The 21,405-nt window shown below is 44.5% G+C and overlaps 1 protein-coding gene across 4 annotated transcripts in view; it reads left to right on the top strand.

Moving 5' to 3' along the window:
* Positions 1-20,993, top strand: part of PLAG1 (PLAG1 zinc finger) — a 42,419-nt gene extending 21,426 nt beyond the window's left edge. The window contains exons 2-5 of one of the 4 annotated variants that reach the window (XM_031441602.2): positions 8,341-8,445; positions 15,906-16,004; positions 18,502-18,860; positions 19,376-20,993. In XM_031441602.2, the coding sequence (XP_031297462.1) occupies positions 18,619-18,860; positions 19,376-20,633 (1,500 nt within the window). In that variant the 5' untranslated portion in view covers positions 8,341-8,445; positions 15,906-16,004; positions 18,502-18,618 and the 3' untranslated portion in view covers positions 20,634-20,993. Of the gene's footprint in view, positions 1-8,340; positions 8,446-14,792; positions 16,005-18,501; positions 18,861-19,375 lie in introns of those variants that run through there. The other 3 variants (XM_031441605.2, XM_031441606.2, XM_064480823.1) reach the window with 3 other exon arrangements.
* Positions 20,994-21,405: the final 412 nt, after the last annotated feature.

Genomic DNA, 21,405 nt, shown 5'->3' with positions numbered 1-21,405 from the left:
CAGATCTTCGGCGGTTCTCCCTGGTCTGTCAAATTAGCTGCCGTTTAGGGGCTTCCGGTTGTTGGCTGTTTCTTAACATTTATAGTGAAGCCCTTACCGAGTGCTGATCCCTGTGCTGCGTGCTTGACACGGGGTGCCATTTGTCCCTCCTAACAGCCCTGAGGGGTTGAAGCATCTCTCTTCAGCTGAGGGAACCCAAGCTGGAAAAGGCAGGCCACTCACCCAAGGCCTCACAGCCGGTGCCCTGGACCCGTAACCGCCAGACAGCACTGCTTCTGCACACCCGCTGCCCCCCCCGCCTGCTCAGCCTCCCTTTCACAGCCTCCTCGTCAGCACCGGCCCTGCCTTCCTGCAGCCTCCTTGCCCGCTCCTCTGCCTGAGTCCAGGAAGCAGTGACGACCCCCACCCCCGCCATTGCCCCGCTCTCCCCAGGCTGGCCTGGCCACACTGCCCCGCCTCTGGGCTGCGTTCCCCTACTCCCCAGCCACGCCCAACAGGTCCACATCTTACTGTCTCCACTGCCAGTTGGGTTGGCTCTCCCTTCCCCAAATGCTCGTCTGCAAAGTTTGGAAGAACCTTCTCTTCCCGAGATTCCCACTGTTCTTCCTCTCTCCTTGTTTGACGGTATTTTCCACCTCCTGTTTTGTGTCATCAGTGATTATTCATCTTTGGGGGACCCCCCAGCTGCTGAGTGTACCGGCTTATCAGTGGTGGACCTCGTGCCTGATTCATCTTTGTATCTTCCGTGGAGCCTTGATAGTTAAATAATAGAGATGCATTTACCCAACAGCTTATTCACATGTCCCATCCCAGGGGCCTCTGTGCAGGTAGGGGACTGTCTCGGGTGTTGAGGAGGACGAACTTTCCAGGCATGACCACCAGATGGCACAGTGATGCAGCGTCCTGGTATCTGCTGAGGGTGGGCCAAGCCAAGAAAGAGGACAAGGTGTTCTTGATGGCTGGACACCGAGGGAAATCAAGGAGAGTTTTCCAGTGAAAGGTGTTCGGCCAGTTCCTAACCATTCACAGAGGTAACCAGGGAGGCCGGGCGGGCGTTTTTGTCCACAGATCCATTTGGCTGAGAGGAGGGAGAGCGTCCGTCCTTCCCTGCTTCTCTTCCTCCTTGTGTTCCTTCAGCGGGTATCTGAGCACCTCCTTTGCGCATCCATTGTCCTAGGTGTTAGGGGTATGGAACCGGACAACAAAGGGCAAGATCTTGGCTCTCACGGTGCTTCCTCTGCAGCCTTTGCTGGGACTCAGCTGAAGAGACAGGAGACAGACCCAGAGTGTCTTTGCTGTTTTTGTTACCCCTGAAGTCACTTCCCTCCACCCACCCCCAGTGCGGACTGACCCCTAGTTTTATTGTCGAAATAGGTTTCAGGGTAAAAAGCCAAAGGACCACCAGTCAGTGTATTGCAGTGACTAATTTGCCGTAACCGTGATGTTCTGTCTGTGACCTCACTTCCCAGTTATCCCACTTAATCAAGAATTGACTGTGTTCTCCTCAAGGTTAAAGATGCCGAGGTTCAGAAAGGCCGCGAAGCATGATAATGTTGCCCAGGCAGAGGTGTGGAGAAACGCACGCACGGGTCTCTGTCTCATCATTATGTTACGACCAAGATCCATGCCAGGAAGGTTTTTAAAAACAAAAGAAAACAAGCAAGTCCAGTACTGTAGCAGGTGCCTGTAGATAAATTCGGCAAACACCGCGTTGTTGCTGGAGGTCACTGTTTGACAGGGCGGACCTACCTAACAGAAACTCACTTAGTTACAGTCACATCTCCCCTGCAGGGGGGTGCGCAGGAGTGTGAGAATAACGCAAGTACAATCACTTGGAAACCTCAGAAGTCCCACCTGGCTTGTGGGATGTCCCTGTCGATGAGAACAGCCCCCTTCCTGGGGTAAGGCTCGGCTGAGGCGTGTTGGGCCGCCGTCTCCTCCCCGCTCCTCCCTCCACGCCTCATCCCCCCAGCAGCCTGGCTCTGCAAGACAGCATCCGGTTCCACGAAGCCCTGCCAACCCTGGTTCAGCTTCAGGAGGATGAGGGCAGGGCGTTAGTTTGAGATGCTGTGTGGCAGGGACACTCCCATGTGGTAGCGCTGAGTGTGGAGCTCTGCTTTACTGTGGACTTCGATAAAGTACGTTTTTTCCTAACATGTAGCTGTTTCCTCTGATTTTGAGTAATCTTAGTACTTTCACAGGCACATTGTAACCTGTGACCACACTTAAGCCACAAGCCGGGATCAGTCTGTCCCCAGCTTGTCAGCAGTCACGCGGTACCCACATTACCATTCATCTCAACACGCAAAGTGGCCGCTGGCTCCGCAGGGATGGGTTTTATCGTAGCTGTGATTTGGGGTCACCTGTGACCGTGACCACCACGAAGTGTCGGCTGCCGCTCACCTCTGTCGCAGAGAAGGTAGGATACTCCCTGCCCCGTGAACCGCTTTTATGTGAATCTCACTAGATGCGAGGAAATCGTCTTCTTCACGTGGAACACTGCCTTTGCCTGTCCTTCAGCGGCTCTGTTGACTGTGATTCCACTCAGGAGCCTGCGCCACAAAAGCGAAAAAAAAAAGCAAAAAAAAAAAAAAAAAAAGAAGACTTATTTTTAAGTGCACGTCTGCCCATCTAGGGGCAGCGCGTATTTGGGTGACCCACTGACTAGAACAGTTCCGCACTGTGAGCTCTCGGAACCAGGTCGGGGCCTGGCACACATCCCCAGGCGAACTCTTGGTCTGCAGGGTGCATGTCCCCATCCTGCACAGGGAGGTGCAGGGACCACACTGCCCTGCGACGCATGGGGGCAAGGGTCGGGCAGGGCTCAGGCCCGGCTCTGGTTCCCAGCCGGCCAGCGCCTCGCCCCGCGCCGCTGCTCCCCCCGCCATAGGCTCTGAGTCGCTGTAAGGATTGTGATTTGAGGCCCTCTGTCCGACTCAGCATTTTAAAGGAGCTGCGTGAAGATGATCGTCAGCCGGCTCCGGTTACAATTTTGGGACGAGCTTCTCTCTGTAACACATCTCCTTATCAAAGCAGGGTGGGGAGAAACCCCGGGGGTCGTGCCCTGCAATGGAGAAGGGGCCGCCCAGGTCCTGGCTGAGGCCTCACGCTGATGGGTGTAAACCCTTTTTTGTTAATTTTCTGTCAGCAAATACTGCACAGACATAAGTGAATTTGTAATTGAGGAAGGTCAAGTTTCTTAAAAAAAAAAAAAAGAAAAGCCACCCTGAAAAAAAAAAAGATTGGAAAACCACCACTAGGTTCTGTTTCAGAAAGCAGCAGAAGCACACAGAGGCTGGCTGTTTGCTGAATTATCTGACAACAGATGGGAGTCGGGGGAGCAAAGTGTAGAGGCCCCTCCGCTGAGGATCATTTGCAAATTATCAGAATAATTCAAACTGTTCAGCCCTTGGTAGCGTGGGTCATACAGGACCCCCACCCACCTCCAGTCTGGTACCTCCATGCTGTTTCTCACTTTTGGCTCCAGAAACAAATTGCCTGAGGTTGCCAGACCCACCGTACAGTTTCTGACTCCGTATCTGGAGTACCTGCCTGTGCTCGGCCAATACTTACCCCTTCTTTTGTCATCTTGGCTCAACCGTTATTTGGGGGTTTGGGGGGGGGGGTTGTGTGTTTGTTTTTTTTAACTAATCCAAGGCAGGCCTTCCAGTTAGCCTGACACTTCTTTCTTTTTAAGGCCGCTGCTAGCTAAGGAGCATGCTGGAGAGATGTATACAGAGGCTGGATCGAAGCTCTTCAGTGAGCACGTCCTCTGGTATTTGATAGATGGAACTTGTCCCAGAACTGTTTGCTGTTGGTGGGTCTCAGCTCCAGCTCGGGTGTATTCCTGGAGCCTTTCAATCGTGCAGTCTGATGTGCCAGTGCGTGAGGCGGCAGGTGACCTGTGCCGGATTCCTCCAAGGGCAACAGCTGAGAATGTGGCTCTAAAAACTGCCTCGACCCTGTCCTGTCTAGTAAGGAGGGACTGTGACTCTTACATTTAAGCCAGTCTTCCTCTCATCCTTTTTTTCTCCCCTCCGAAAGGGAAGGAAAGACTTTAGTCATTCTGAGTCACAGCCCTTACAAAGGATTTAGTACACCAGTTTATCAGTTCCCAGAAAGTGGGTTTGGGGGCAAACTTCAGCAAATTCATGCGAAGATTCGCTTCTCATCTTCTCATCCTCATTCGTTTTAAGTTTTTCCCAGTATGAAAACGTGGCCGTTCTTACAGCTGTGTTGAAGTATACCTGATAATTAAATAAAGTGCATGCATTTCAAGTGCTCAGTTTGCCAGGTTGTGACCGACGTCTCGCTCTCGGAAACCATCACCACAACCACAGTGGACATAATCCCCATTCCCAAAAGTTTGCTCGTGTCCTTCTGTGAGTGATGACCACCAAGCTGTTTCCTGTCACTGTAGGTTAGTTTGCATTTCCTACAGTGGTGAATAAATGGACTCATGTAATATGTCCTCTTTTTTCTGCCTGACTTCCTTCATTCAGCATGATTCTTTTGAGGCTCATTCATGTTACTGTGTGTATCAGTCGGACATCCCCTTTCACTGCTGGTTAGTACTGGTTAGTAGTCCGTTATGTGAACCTACTACAGCTTGTTTATCCATTCACACACTGGTTGGGTCATATCTGGTTTTTTACTATTGCAAATAAAGCTGCTATGAATATACACGTACCAGTCTTTGTATGTTTTCACGTTTCTTGGGTAAATACATAGGTGTGAAATGGTCAGGTGCTGGGCACATAGTTAACTTTTTAAGAAACTGCCAAACTCTTTTTTTTTTCAATTGAAGTGCAGTCAGTTAATTACAGTGTGTCAGTTTCCAGTGCACAGCACAATGTCCCAGTGTTGCATACACATACATACATTTGTTTTCATATTCCAGACTTTTAAAAAGTGATTGTACCGTTTTGACCTTCTTGCCAGTAGTATAAGCTCCATTTGTCTCACATCCTCACCAGCACCTGATGGTCAGATAGTCAGTTTTGGGTTGGTTTTTTTTTTTAACTTTAATCACTCTAGTGGGTGGACAGTGGTATCTGATTATGGTATTATTTGCATTTTCCTAATGATCAGGGATGGTGAGCATCTTTTAATGTGCTTACTTGTCATCCATGTATCTTTACTGGTGGAGTGTTGATTCAGATATTCTACCCTTTAATTGGGTTGTCTTACTATTGCTGCGTTCTGGAGGTTCTTATGGCAGATACATGCTTGGCAGAGGTTCTTCTTGCCTTCTTGTGGCTTGTCTTCCCATTCTCAGCATTGTCTTTGGAAGAGCAGTTTTAAAGTTGGATGAAAGCTAATTTATCAAGTTATCTTATGGGTCGCGCTTTTAGTGTTGTAGCCAAGGAATTTTTGACTGAATGTCACAAGATTTTTATCTGTGTTTCCTTCTAGAATTTTTATGGTTTGGGTTTTACATTGGTGTCCATGATCCGTTTAGGGTTAAGTTTGTATATAGTGTGAGGTATGGATCCAAGTTCTTTTTTTTTTTTTTTTTCCCAGAACCATTAATTTGAAAAAACTTTTTTTTTTGGTAAAAAGATTTTTTTTCTAATTATAAAAGTAAGACATTTGTAAAATACAGGAAAGTATAAAGTCGGTATCTTGCTAATTTTTTTTAACTTACCAAGGTATGTTTAAGGATACTGTGGGGAATTGGGGAGGAGAAGTTCTGAGTGTGAACTTTACAAAACTGGAATCATAGTATATTTTGTGTCCTTTTAAAATTTTTCACGTGACATCAGTGTTTAATCATGTGATGTAATGTTCTTTAAATGCATGATTTTTAATGCCTGCATGGCTTTTCTATCAGATAGACATATACTTTACCCCTCTTATTAGACGTTATCAACTTTTTTCTCAAAATTTGCTTTGTGCTTATCCTTAAATCTTTGTTCCTTGTTTTTTTTCCTACATTTTTAGAAATGAATTATCAAGTCACCACACACATACAAATAAAAGGCTTTGATTACCCATTTCCGCAGAGCGTTCCAGAAAAATTTCAACACTTTACAGTCCCAACAGCAGTGACTGAGAAATTCAGTTCTTTAATTAATTTTTTTATTTTCTGAAGTATAGTTGATCTGCAGTTTTATATTGGTTTCACGTGTACAACACAGTGGTTCGGTATTTTTATAGATTATAATTGTTTCAAGTTATTATAAAATATTGGTTATATTCCCTGTGCTGTATGTTACATCTTTGTATCTTATTGAAGAAATTTAATTTTTTATGGCAAGTGTTGTTTGTCTTTGCAAAACTCTCAAGAGTGCCCCGGACACCCCTCTCTTGTCCTTGGGGGTGTCTCTAACCTTGGCCGTTGTCTCCCAGCTTCTCCTGCATCCTTAGCAGACATACCGCCCTCTGCTTGGCACCATCGGCACTGACGAAGTTAAGCAGACTCCTTGCCCCCTTTCACCAAAAACTTGCCAGGACGAGTATACCTCCCTCCCAGGTTGGTAATTGTCTAAGACAAAAACCTGCCCCTCTTCTCAGACATGGTCCCTCCTTGTCTCCCAGAGTGCTCTGTTTCTCCCCTGCTGTTTACCCTCAGCACCTCCGCTTTCTCCCCCACCAGGCGCCCCGACTCCCCCTTTCTCTTCTCTCCGGGCACAAGGTTCTTGGAAAGGAAGCCTTCCCTTGCTGGAAGCCATCTCCTCCTCACTCCTGCAGCAGTCACGTCGGTGTTTCTGCCTTCTGCTGGCTTGCCCCTGCCCCGCCCCGCCCCGCCCCACTCTCTTTCTTGCTGAAGTTTGGTGTCTTCTTCATTCCTAAGTAGTGAATCCTGTGCGCGAATTGCAGGGTGGTTCTGAGACTCTGAGCAGCCTGTCTTTTGCCCCCTTTTCCTTCCTTCTCGCAGCTCAGCCTGTTCAGCTCGGCCTGTGCCACTCCCCCTCCAGGTGGCCTGGCTTCGTCCTGCACTGGCGTCCACTGGGCTCGGTCATGAGTCGCGCAGGGGCTCGGTTTGACTCTGTCTGGGTGAGGAGCTCCTCAGCCGGCTTCGTGCCCGTCCCCGCCCCTCCCTGCTCACAGGCCAGGCCCACGTTCTTGGGGAAGCGGTTGCGCTGGCTTGCAGGTCTCGCTGCTCCTCCAGCCCTGTCTCCGGCATCCCTCTGGACGGGCGCCCCCTTCTCCCCGGTCCACCTCTCCGCTGCCCGGCGCTCCGTGCTGCGGCCCTCCCTGCGCGTCGAGCTCGGCACCTGTCAGTCCTAGGGGTTCTCGTGGCCCGCGGGCCGGCTCCCCACACCCCTCTCCCCGTTCTTTATTGTACATTCTTCAAGGCAAAAGTCCAGTATTCTTGTCCTTTGCTGACCCTCTGTGTTACTTGTTTACGCCACAGAGTATTGTTTCTACCACTGATTCGTCACTCTGATACCTCCTCGTGGCAGCTTTTACTTTATAATCAGTCACACTGCTCACCCTGACATAAGGCGTCTTTTCTGCAGCTGCAGCTCATGGGCGCCTAGACAACGGGGTCCCCATCTGCACCCCCAGCGACTCGGTTGGCGCCACGTGACAGGTGCTGGTAGTGTCTCTCACGTTGGCATCACTGTGGATCTGAATAGAGTGGCGGGCACGTGTGCCTGCGTGCAGGCGCTCCACAAGGGACCCCGGCTCCCCCTCTCTTGGTGGGGCCCCTGGAGGTAGGTGGCCGTCACCCGCACAACATAACCACGCCGACCACCCCGCCACTCCCTAGGTTCTTCCCAGTCCCTTTTGGTTTTCCTCTGTGTGTTGTTGAAGATGGACTTGCCACCTGCAAATTCACTGTAAGACCTGCAGGTTCACTGTAAAATAGCCTCCTGCTGAAGACCAGCTCAGCAGCTGGGCCTCTCCTGGTTCTGCCTCCACTTTGGGGCATGCGGTTTGCATCATCTCAGCCTGTGAACACACGGCCTGAGGGAGACACTTCTGTTGTTCAGAACAAGACACACGTCGCAAAAGGTTTTTCCGAAACCTGTGTTAGAAAGAAAATCGTGGGTGTGTTTAGAAAATAAATGAAGAAAATTAGCAGCAACTTTGAGAAATGGCAGTAAACTTGGGATGATATTTCACCTAATAAAAATACGGACAGTCTAGATGATTTCATTGTGATTCAGGGGAAGATGCATAAAGCAAGGCGTGCTGTTGATTACTTTACATTCTTCGGTGTACTGTAAATATTTTCTTTGTTCCTAACAGAATTTGAGATGGATTTTCCAATAAAGTATAAAGAAAATGAATAAGTGATAATGAATTTAAAAAAATTTGGTTCATATGCCATTAACCAAATTGAGTCTGACTTTTGGAATTCCAAACTAACTCTTCTTTTCTTTTTAGGTCGCCTCTTGGTGCTGCCTTGGCCGTATTTGGCACCCAGAATGCTTCATTCTGTGATGGTCTATTAATAAGGTTACCTTGCTAGAGTTTGGAGCAGGGCCTCAGGTAGGTGGCTTTTATCATTATATGGCATGGCTTTCAAAGTGATCGCTTATTCCTGTTTCTAAATAATATAAGATACGATGTTAAAAGCTTTGAAAAGCCTGCCACATAATAAGCATGCCACTTACTATTTTAAGTCTATCAAAATGTATTGTGTCCAGCAGGACTTCATTAGTAGTTTTGGTCTAATGGAAGGATTGGAATCCTGGCCACAAGCAATTTCTCCTCACTTTGTGCACAAAACGCGTAACAGCTGTAAAAGCTATTTGTCCCTGCTCCCCAAACAGCCCGCACGCGAGCTCTTAGGCTCTTCCCACAGTAATGGGCTCCCTTGTGTCACCACTGTATCTCTCTCTGCCTACTGGGCAGGATCTGGCTCACCTCGGGCAGTGGAGAGGGAGGCCAGCTCTGCAGGCTGGGACGGGGCAGGTGCCAGAATAAGGAAGTCAGTGGGACAGCCGCAGTTTGCACGTAGATTCCCCAACCTGTGGGCGCGGTGCAGGGGCACAGAACTGAGGTGTAGCGATCCTGGGAAGCCCAGGCACCCGTGGATTTGGTACCAGGTAAGTCTGTCAACAAGACCTCAAATACAGGATTGAGGTTTAGGGGCTAGGACCCTCGGCCCTAGGATGGGAAGACTGGTGAAAACAAAGATGTGCAGGCGGGGCCACGCCCTGGGGAGGGAGGATGTGTCGGGGAGACTGAGAGCCAGGCGGGGTCTCACAGGAAACGTGAGCAGGGCCACGGTCGGATAAAAGGCCCGCAGACTGCTCTGGCTGAAATTCTGTGACCACAGCAGTCTATGAAGAGTAAGCGTGAAAGTCGGTGCAGATGAGCTTTTCATCATTTCTATGCTATAAAGGTTTTTTAAATATGTAAAAATATGTTAATGAGTTTTTAGCCTTACGGGTTACAGATTTTTTTCTGTTTCGTGTAGTTTTTAACACTTGTCTTTGATGAAGCTTTTCGTTTTAACAGTTAGGAAAAAAAATTTTCATTACTTTCACTTAGCCAACTCCATTTATGCCAGTTTTCTCCTTTTTCACTTGTCTCATGTCTGTAATCAGTCAAAAATCATCTCTGAGCCTTTCAGCATCACCCCCCCCCCATTTTAGTATCATGTGAGGAACATCTTCTTTAAAGGTTTTGGTTTTTACTTTGTTCCTTTTTCTTTCCCATAAAACTTCGTTTCCAAACAATAAATCATGATGAATACTGGTTACATGTGCTTAAGGAGCTTTGGGTAGAACATTTGACAGCAGAAATGTTCTGAAAATCCAGGCCAACTGAGTACCGCCCAGGTGTGTCTCCCTGGCTTTTGACACGCACTGACAGAGACAGCACGGATCCCAGGTGACCGTGGTCCCCCTAGGTGTCCACCCCTCCGCCAGAACTAACTTCCTTCTATAGGGTGTGTCTTTTGAGCTTGCTGTTAATCTCATGTGAGATTTCAGCACCCCCTCCAAGCATGTTTAACTACTTGTCCTGATTCCCCTGAAATTCCTTAAAGGGACTGTAGTTATGTTCAGCAAATATACATCCAGTGTCTGCTACATCCAGGGCACTGCCCAGCTGCCGGGGATGTGAGGGTCACAGATGTCTCCCTCTAGACGGGTTTACAGTCTCGGGGGAGAGACAGGTAATTTCAAGAAGAGTTTTTTACCATCCAAATTAGGGGTCAAAAGCTCAGAGAGGTAAAGTTCTGAAAAACTTTAGTCTGAAAAACTTCTCACTCAAGGAAAATCAGTCAAGGAATGTAATTGTCAAATCTCTTCTAACTGTGACAGCTGGGGGAGGGCACGGGGCCTCGGGGGAGTGGCCACCCCGACTGGACAGTTTTGTCTAGGGCCGATCCTCCTTGCCTTCAACTCTGTAGGAGTAAGTCAGAGTGGTTTTGTCCTGGACAGCCCCACCTGGGGAACCTTCCGGGTCGTGGGTCCGGGGGTCCGGGGGTCCTGATGTTGCTGGGTGCCCCGAAGGTTTCACGCACACACGCTTAGCCGTGTTCATGCTTCGCGGTGCCGCACGCACAAGCCAATGTTTAAAGTGCGCTTTACTTTGAGATGGCCTAAAACTAATTCTCTGCATGAGCTTTGGTAACTAAGTGAAACTGTCTTCCCTCATCACTTTCGTTGTCACGTGTACTATTTCTGCCTCCCATCTGAATTTACAGACAGTCTGTCTGAGTGCTCTGTGTGGGGTTCAGACTTGCAACCTGGATTACGCTGTATCTGCAACTTTAATAGCATTAGGCGGTTAACCATAAATGAATGGAGACACACCCTCCAAAATGGTCGGGGTCCTTCAGGGTGAATATTTTTATAGTTGGTGTCAAGCATTTTTCAGGGAGCCCCAGGAATTTGAGGGGCCAGGGGTAACAAAAACATAAACAAATCATGACAGTTTGGGACAAATTGGGACAGTTTTCAGATTGAGCTGAGCTGTGAGCCACCTACTTTATAATCCTAGCCTGAGCACCAGTATTTGGAAAATGCTTTATACAAAAAAAAAAAAAAAAAAAAAAAAAAAAAAAAGAAGAAGAAAGAAAGGAAGAAAGAAAGAAAGAAACAAACAAAACACAGGAAAACCTCTAAAAATAAGTTTTGATTAAGCAATCTCACATTGTATCCAGATATAATTGCCGTTCTCTGCTCTCTCTCTCTCTCAGGCATCACTGCTTCTCTTTTGCACAATTCTGCTCTCATTTCCTGTTTGCAAATACTGGTTGCCCATGTGAAGAAAACGAAAATACCCCAATATACCACCCATCTGTAGTTTTTAGGGTTTTTTTTTTTTTTTGATACGAATATACAACCATAGCAGGAAAAATCTCCCACATAGCAGTTAAAATGAAATGCTAACTTCTAAGTTACAGATCTTTATAAAAAAGAGCTTTTAAAAGACAGGAAAAACTTTTTAACCTAACACAACATTTTTGCTCCATAAAAGAATTAACCAAGGAAAATATTTCTGAATTGAAAGATAAAATTTGTTTGAATATTCCATCTTCATCAGATTGTCTATTCATTCTCTGTGGAGACTCTAGAAAACCAAATAAACAGTCATGCCCAGATTCAAGGTGGCCCCAAAAGGAACATCCTAATTGTGCAGATAAGAGAACTGATGTTGGAATTTGTTGGTTCCTCTTTGGAATTCGATGACTTTTTCCTCTTGGTTCTTAAAAACAAACAGGTCTGCTACGTTCTTTCCCTTCTCTGTTGGCTTTTATTATCTATTAAATACAAGCCTTTCTAAATATCTGTAAGGCTAAGTTGACAGTAAACCTCAAAAGGGTTGTCCTAGGACTGCATTTTAACGAATTGCTCAAAAGTTGAAAATACCAAATACAGCCATTCAAAAAGGCATCCTTATAGTTAATTGCTATTAGTTAAGTATGACGTCTACTGTAGGAAAATGAGTTCTGTGATTCCCAGTATCAAGATATAAAGTGAGTTATCTGGGTACCTACTTACAGGTCAGGCGCAGCCCTGCTCTTGGCCATGTCTCCTGATTCTGGGTGGGCACCATACTCCCCCTGCCTCCTTGCTCTCTTGCGGCATCAGCAGCCCTCCAACCCCCTGACCATCCAGTCTTCCCTCATGCTCCATGCCAGGCATGGATGCGGGTTCCAGGCATGTTTTCACTTTAGCAATTTTTGTTAGGAATAAGGACCAAACGGGTATTATCCACTGGTACTAGTTGATCCCTTCACAGTAAGACCAATCAGAGAATGCTTGTTTTCTGAAACAAAACAAGTATGTTAGACAGCTTTGATTACAGTTACTCTTGTTTTAATCTGAGACTTTACAGACAGCTGGTAAATTTCAAACATCCCTTTCTAGTGGCTTATTTAGTCTGTTGGAGCCAGTTGTATCCACACCATATTGCTTTTTACTTGAACATAGATCTGTCTGCTCTGTCCTGTGTCTGCTGTGGCGGTCGGGCGAGTCTACACTTCACTTCCCTGCTGGAAAGCACTTGTCCTGTTTTAATTATTTTCATTCACCCAGCAAAAATTTTGCTTCCTTTATGGGAAACAACAGTGAATAAACCTAGCCCATCTCCTGCCCCAATGCTGCCTACAGTCTATTTTTAATTCTGTCTTAGATTTTTTACAAGGTATTTTTTCTCTTGTATTATTCCTAATAAGTGATTTTGCAGACCTACAAAAATTGAATGCTGTAAAAATTTCCACATTATCATACAGGGTCAAAAAAGTGTTCTAAGTGTATTGCTGCCTTTACTTCAAAATTGACTTCAATTATGTTATTTTGTTAATAATTTCCTTCACATTATTCAAAGCTCTGTTGTGTTTTATGCACATAAATTAAAGTATTAACTACTGGTAAGTTCCCTTTTGCAACCTACCTGTTTATATGAAAAACATGTTTGAAACAAATGTTGACATTTTCTGAATTGTTTTCTAATGGTGTTTTATGATCAGCATAAAGGAGGAAAAAAAAGCTTTGATTCTGATGGCTTTTGCCCTTAATTAGCAAAATATATGTTTGACTCTTAAATATGAAAGAATTATCGATGCAGGTAAGTGTTGTAAAAATTCACAGCTCTTAGAGAAATGACTGTCACAACTGTGGAATTTAAAGCATAGAAAGCTTCAACACAAGCCTGTGCTTTTGCCGGCATCCTCGTAGGAATTCGTTTTAGCAGACCCTCTGATGTATGATTCATTTTTGCTTGTTATTTTTCTGTGTGAGTCACTGTTTTAGAATGTAAAATGCAGGGAGATAATAAACCCGTGTGTGTGCATGCACACATAATATTCCCTTTAATTATTGTTTTTGTGTATGCAAAGTTGCCCTAGGAAAAAAAAGGTCTGTTCTGGTACTAGCAGAAGCCGGGCAGGTATTCTGAGGTGTTATTTCATCTGAGGGCAGTTTGAAATGGGTATATGTGCGTTTTCTACCTTGCTTCGCAATTCTTTAGATCAAGACAAAAAAGAGGTTCAGTCATTTGAAAAACACAGTAACCAATCTTTGATATGTAAAAAAGAAAAACCAGAGTACAAATGTTGCAGACTCTTCAGGAGAGTAGTCACAAGGCTTTTAAAAAGTTGTTCTTACTACTGTAAAAGAGAATATACACAGGTAATTTTAGTTAGGATAACATGAATGGAAACTGTCTCTGTGTTATGTTTATTATACCAAGCCACATAATAATGCACGCCAAACAGCTTCTGGTCTCCTTTGTTTGGGGAAGTAATTAGCAGTCCTTTGAAATTATTTGGCCACTCATAAGAACTCAAAATAAGTAGGCTGAATTTAGGGTGAAATTAACTATGACTTTGGAATTATGTTTTGTGATAAAATGAATGAAAATGATGTCTATTTTTTATTTTATTTCAGACTGAAATATGTAACCGGGGTAACTTGTAGACTTGTAATATTTCAAATCGAGATATATGTAATTTTAAACTGTGCTGGAATACTTTGACTCTATAAAGGATTTATATCATAAATGCCATTGAACAGGAAGCATAGATTAAAATGTTATGGATGTATTTGAGATGCAATAAAATTTATATTGGTCAGGAAAAAATATATAAATTTATTGTTTACTAGTCAACTTTGGTTTTAGATTTCTTTCTACTCAAATCACTATCCACTCAGATACAGTAGTTATTATTTTAACTGCTATTTAAATTATTTAAAATTTACTTTGCATACTGTCTGTATTTAAAGTAAGTTTTTAAAATCTTAAATGTGTTTCTGTGTGGGGATCTTGTTGGCAGCTCTGATAGAGAAACAGGCACTCTCCCCATTCTTGTCTTCTAAGTGTAATGACAGGATTCGTCCTTTCGCAAGTTGGTTTGCCAACCTGCTGGTCTCCTAGAATGCAGTGGAATAAGAGTGGAATAGGAGTTTGGGGCACTCGCCCCTCCTTGACCATGTACGCACTGTCGAGATGCTCAGCTTCTCAGGGCCTCTCACCTGAAGGTGGATGTGGTGATAAATGCATCCGCTCTCAGGTTCACTGAATTTCCGGGCGGGAAAAGAAATGAAAGCACTCTCCCCTTGTAAGGTATTTATATTATCAAAATGACATAACACCCAAAATAGGCCTTCCTAGTCTTAATTACCCTACCCAAAACTCAGTATGTGCCCTGGGCAAGTAAGTATTTACAAAATTAATTTTTTTATTTTGCAGTTTTGATGTGCAGAATTCAGTTCTTCCATTTTTGCATGTCCTGTGCTTTACAAAAGATTGGAGCTTTTGCTTTAACTTTTTAAACATCCTTTATTAGTCTAAATTTTTATTTTTCTTGTCTTTTAAACTATGAGAATACTGCTGCTTTCAAGTATAGCCTTTGTATTTTTGTAATGATGCTTGAATGCCCTCTATTAAATATTTTATTTATACATTGTCAAATTCTTAAAGTATATGAAAATTTGATGTCAGGGGAAATTAATTAGATTTGTGCTTAGAATTCTAAGTAAAATTATTTTCATTTAACCTGTCATTGATAGGTCTTCTTCTATTTTAACTGTTTGATTTATATTATCCCCCCCAAGTTCTTGTAATCATGATTTCTGAACGTTCATCTTTAAAGTATTAAGGGTTTACTAGTCTCTCTGTGCCCTGTACCCTCCATAATAGATAATTCTATTCTGCTTTTTTGACCATTATTCTTTTCACACTTACTTGTACAGCCAACAATTATTAGCAGATTTTTTTCTATGCGTGTTCTTAGTCTACTGAAGATTATGCTTCTATTAGGCATTTTAAAAGATATTTTAAGTTTTTTTCAACAACGACCTCTTAAAACCAAGCGATGCTTTCTTCCTGACACCCCTTCTCTTGTAGCAAACCTGTATTTAACCTCCCTTCCATGCTTTTGAAATCTAAGGAGCACGGAGTTATTGCTACATCTCAGCAGCGCTTGCAGCATTCTGAGAAATAAACTGGCAGGCATCACAGGTAACACAAGCGTAGCTAGGGAAGGCCAGGTTGCACAAGCGTGTGCAGCAGCGTGGGCCTGGGAGGTGCCCTCCTTCGGAGTCAGCCGTTCCGTGGCGAGGTTCCCGGCGTACGCTCTCCGCGAGAGAACTGAGCTTGTCTCTTCCCGAATGTCCTTTAGCTTAAGGAAAATTTGATCCGTTTGGTTTACGGATAGTAACCCTAATATTCCACTTTTCTCAGTAGGCAAGTTAGACTTAACAAATTAAATTGCATTTGGGAAAGAAGTGGGGAGTCATTCAGCATCACCAAATGTCATTTATCTAGGTAATCCTGTTTTACTTTTTGTCTCTGCATTTATTTGGTCATGTAAATGTGCTGAGAACTAATAAAAATTTGCAGTTGGTGAAAGTTAATGCATGACTCTCCAGCAGAGTACGGAATGAAAGCATGTGTCATGAAACTGCCATTCTTTCAGCCTTTATTTTCCATCGCTTACGGACTGGTTCCATCTGGAGTGTAGTCCATTCTTATTTTTTGTTTCATAGATTGGCCAAAATGGGAAGGACTGGATTCCGCTCTCTTCCACGAAGAGTCAATGGGACTGGCTAAGATCAAGGTCTGAGGCTTTTTCCATCCATCATCAGGTATGCATTGAGCAAAAATCACTGTGGTTCTATGCATGTATCTTTGAGGTATTTGATTGATGTGCATATTATGAATTTGGATTTTTATTTGATGTTGAGCTCACAACCTTATATTTATCCTGTAGTTTTAAATGATGCACCTATAACTAATTTGAGCTGTGTAATATTTCGAGATGAAAAGATATTGTTAGCCATGAAAAAATTTCAGCTGGTCTTGGAAAAGTGTAATATTTGAAATCTGCAATTCTCCATTGCTCAGTCTGTACATCCAAAGAGAACAGAATTCATTTGTTACTCCTTGTTGAGTATTACCAAATTTAATGTGATCAGTGTTTGTTTATTGTTTTCATGGTGCACTTTTTGTACTTTTTTTCCCAATAACTTAGAAGTTATTTTCCTCAACTGGAATTCTCTGCCCATTTATGGTTGGAACTCATAACACAATAATGACAAAATATGACCAGTCTTTGAAATATTTCAGATATTAGCTATAGACAGGGATTTAGATATTTTGCATTCTGTGTTGATTTTACAGTTGAAAAACTTCTCAGCTTGTTTCCCACAATGTTCTAAATAGGTGCACAAAAGCATCATGTCAGGAAATCAGATAGTCAGAATTACTCTTTTTTTCCCTGCTTTGGCAGAATGCTTTATACCATTCTTCAGTGTCATTACTGGTTACAGCAGAATAGCTATTTAGATATTTCTGAAAGAGGCAGAGAAGCTGTCTCTTAAATGAAAATATAGCAGGAAAAGAACAAATCCTTGAGATTCAGAAAATCTAAAACCAGAGGGAACATACTGTGTGAGCATTAGTAACGTCAATTGCATTAACTGTGTTCATGTCATTTTTAAACTGCAAAGGAGACTTAGAACATTTGAACAGCATGAAGGAAGGCCTTGCCTGTATCTACCTACTGAGGAAGAAAGGGTGTGTAAGCTAGACACGCATTAGCTGCCCCATGTGCTTCACGTTTAATCAAATGAGTGGGCAACTGCTGTGTGTTGCCTGTTCAGTGACGGCCTCTACATTCAAATACAGTAGGGTCTACTCTAACGTACACTTAATTTGACAAAAACGTGGGTTAAATTTGGAACCCCTGCAAAAGTATAACTGGAACCTGTGAAAGTCAGTGTCATACATCTAGCTCGTGAGGGCCAGTGTCCGATGCCAAAACACAAGTGATATTAAAAAAAAAAAGGTCTTCATTGTTTTCCGAATATATAATAGAATGAAAAATCTGATTAGTAATTAGTAATGGCCATTTAGCCACGTTCCAGATCTTTTTTGAAAGAAATTGCCAGTATTATCTCTGTGTCTCCTAAAAATCCATTGCTGAACTAGCATTCACGAACCTTGACGAATCATATAACTCTTTTGTATCAATTGGATCTTTGGGGAGTTGGTTTCTTACTCTGAGAAATACAGTTGATAATATTTACTATCTCTTGTCCACGAATTTTCAGAGGTTTCAATAAATTTTAAAAGTTTTTAAGTAGACATACTCTTTATGGTACAGGATGTACATTTCATTCTTTCTCCCAGCACCAGTAATGAACTGAAACTTTGACACACCTTTTACAACCTGCCACACCTCTGTACTGATGCCTCCTTGCACAGTATGGGGCTCTGAGCCAAAAGGTGCACCGGTGTGCTCACCGCTCACACGGGTCACAGGTGTGTCAGACAGAGACTGGTCCCCCAGCCCCGGCTCATCCACTCACCCCGGTGAACAGATGATTTTGTGTGACGTGAAAAACAATGGGGAAGATTGCTTCAGCCAAATTGTGTTCCCCGCCACCAAGAGACAAGGAGCCATGATCCTCACTTAACATTGCACCAAAAGGTTTTACCATTTCAAGAATGCATATTTGTTACGAAGACAAGTCCTTTCTGCTGTTGACTCAGAAGTCTCCCTGCGTGTGATGACACTGGTATAAAGAATCCGTTTTCACTTTGGGTGGCGCGTCCAACTCTTTCAGGCCTCTGGTGCTCTTTCCATGGACCGAATGGCTCACACAAGGTGCCTGAACGAGTTCTTGGTTGCTTATCTGTATTTTCCTCTAAGGCAGAGCGTGACTAAAGCCAGCTGGCACAGATTAAAGTGATTTTTAGACATTAAAATATTTTCAGAAACATTGTTATGTTCTTAGTGAGGTTTATGCTCTCCAGTCCGTTGTAAAAAGTGACTCTCAGTGATGCCACGTTGGGGGCCGTGTCTCGATGCTCCCTGAGAGTTCCTGCAATCACTACTGCTTTTCCGAAGGACGTTTGTCAGGTGGGATTTCAGGGGCGGAGTCTGTGAACTGTCCATTCTGAGCAATGCATTAATATGTGTTTTGACAAATATAAAGAAGTCTACAGATATTACATCAGACCAGCTGAATCCATTTTATGGTTTCTTTTTTTTTTTAATTCAAAAGCATCACATAGCAAATAAAACTTTTAAAAATTAAATCTAGTTACAAACTAGTTGTTTCTTATTTTTTTTTCCAGTCCCTTTTTGCTTTCTTTTACGACCACATGAAACTTGAGAAGCCACCTAAAGCTAAATCATTTAGTGGAGTTGGGCAGTTCCCAAGTGTCCAACAAGAAGGCCTGCTTTAGGCTGCGATGGCCACTGTCATCCCTGGTGATTTGTCAGAAGTAAGAGATACCCAGAAAGTCCCTTCAGGGAAACGTAAGCGTGGTGAAACCAAACCAAGAAAAAACTTTCCTTGCCAACTGTGTGACAAGGCCTTTAACAGTGTTGAGAAATTAAAGGTTCACTCCTACTCTCACACAGGAGAGAGGCCCTACAAGTGCATACAACAAGACTGCACGAAAGCCTTTGTTTCTAAGTACAAATTACAAAGGTATTACACTCTATTTGTCTTTCAGATTCTATTTTCTATCATGTCGGCCCTTCGAAGCCATTGTCAACGTATATATTTGTATACACCTCTTTCCGCTGAATTGCAGAGAGAAATGTTAAGTAGATTAGACGTTGGCTAGTTTTCAGTGTTCTAAGTCACAGGCTTTTTATGTGTTAGTGTTTTGCGATTTTTTTTTTTATGCAATGCTTAATGAGAGTAGAATTTCCGTCTGTACAAAGAATTTTCAAGAAAAGGGTATGGACGTTTACGTGAGTATATTCAGCCTTGCTCGTTTGCGTTTGCAATAGCTAAAACCCAGTGAAAACGAAAGCGGCACGTTAGACGCTGCGGTTGCGCGGCGCTTGGGTGCGGTAGGCGTCCTCGTGGCATGTCCGTATGACAGCGCGGCCGTGGGGCGGGGAGTGCTGTGTCCTTAGCTAGCAGTTAGCTTCCGCGAGAACAGTGAGCGCGCGCCCTCCTTGTCACGATGCTTACAGAGTATGTCTGTGTTCAAGGCACATGGCTACCCACTCTCCTGAGAAAACCCACAAGTGTAACTATTGTGAGAAAATGTTTCACCGGAAGGACCACCTGAAGAACCACCTGCACACGCACGACCCCAACAAAGAGACGTTCAAGTGCGAGGAGTGCGGCAAGAACTACAACACCAAGCTCGGGTTCAAGCGCCACCTGGCCTTGCACGCGGCCACCAGCGGCGACCTCACCTGCAAGGTGTGCCTGCAGACGTTCGAGAGCACGGGCGTGCTGCTGGAGCACCTCAAGTCGCACGCGGGCAAGTCGTCGGGCGGGGTGAAGGAGAAGAAGCACCAGTGCGAGCACTGTGACCGCCGCTTCTACACGCGCAAGGACGTGCGCAGACACATGGTGGTGCACACGGGAAGGAAGGACTTCCTCTGCCAGTACTGCGCCCAGAGGTTCGGGCGCAAGGACCACCTGACGCGGCACATGAAGAAGAGTCACAACCAAGAGCTCCTGAAGGTCAAGACGGAGCCCGTGGACTTCCTGGATCCCTTCACCTGCAATGTCTCCGTGCCTATCAAGGACGAGCTCCTCCCGGTGATGTCCTTACCTTCCAGCGAACTGCTGTCCAAGCCATTCACAAACACACTGCAGCTAAACCTCTACAACACCCCGTTCCAGTCCATGCCCAGCTCGGGGTCCGCCCACCAGATGATCACAACTCTGCCCCTGGGCATGACGTGCCCCATCGACATGGACGCTGTGCACCCCTCCCACCACCTTTCGTTCAAGTACCCGTTCAGTTCTACCTCATACGCAATTTCTCTTCCCGAGAAGGAGCAGCCGCTGAAGGGGGAGATTGAGAGCTACCTGATGGAGCTCCAGGCTGGGGCGCCCTCCTCTTCCCAGGACTCCCAGGCGTCGTCCTCCAAACTCGGGCTGGAGCCGCAGATCGGGTCCCTGGATGACGCCGCGGGGGACCTCTCCCTGTCAAAAAGCTCCATTTCCATCAGCGACCCCCTCAACACACCGGCATTGGATTTTTCTCAGTTGTTTAATTTCATACCATTAAATGGGCCTCCCTATAACCCTCTGTCGGTGGGGAGCCTTGGGATGAGCTATTCCCAGGAAGAAGCACATTCTTCTGTGTCTCAGCTCCCGCCCCAGACCCAGGACCCCCAGGATCCTGCAAACAGCATAGGTCTCGGCTCGCTGCACTCCCTGTCAGCAGCGTTCACCAGCAGTTTAAGCACGAGCACCACCCTGCCACGTTTCCATCAGGCTTTCCAGTAGGACTCCGAGACGCGGATCTGTTACAGAAACGTATGTGTAGCCCTGCCTTAGGTGACCGTGTTTATTTTAGTGCCTACTTTAAGACAGTACGAAAGTTTCTGCTTCTGTATAGCACCAGTCTTCATTAAGCCAGCATCACGTAGACACTAGCTTTCCAAATGAGCTTGGGAACCGTTTGTGTTCAGCTTTGTTTACCTGGGTATTTTGTCCTGATTCACTGCCAATTGTTACATTTGAAGATGGTTTCTCACATAGGAAAGCCATTATGAGTAGTAAAAGTCTTACAAATCCCTTGTTCAAATTACTTTTAGATCTTAAATTTTTTTTTTTTTTTGTCCACTAACAGTGGCTCTAGCTTTTGACATTTGGCTCATTAAAAAATTTTGCAATAGAATGTAAATTTTCTAAAATGTATGTGAATAACCTGAGAGTTTTTAAAATTTCTACTAGCCTCTAAATGGATTAATAATCAACTGCTTCAAATAAATTAGGAATCCAGTTTGGGGATGTAACCTATGTTTCTTAGCTACACTATAATTTCAGGTCAGCATATTTTGAAGACTTGCTGTTGTCTGGCTCACGTTATTTGCCGTCTTTATTATGCATGTATGAGAGAAACGAAACCTAAACACAAAGCACCAGTATTTATAGCAAAAAAGAGACTCCTAGCAAGGTGACACGGCTTTCCGTGTTACTTCGTAGTTGGCCTTAAGTCAGTACACGGGAGATTCGCCACGTCTCATACTTCCTAGCTTGCTCTCTTCCCGTTTGA

This window comes from Camelus dromedarius, chromosome 30 (genome assembly GCF_036321535.1).
Source record: "Camelus dromedarius isolate mCamDro1 chromosome 30, mCamDro1.pat, whole genome shotgun sequence".
NCBI lineage: Eukaryota > Metazoa > Chordata > Mammalia > Artiodactyla > Camelidae > Camelus > Camelus dromedarius.
The sequence above is the reverse complement of the archived record's forward strand: the minus strand, read 5'-3'. Positions and strand labels throughout refer to the sequence as shown.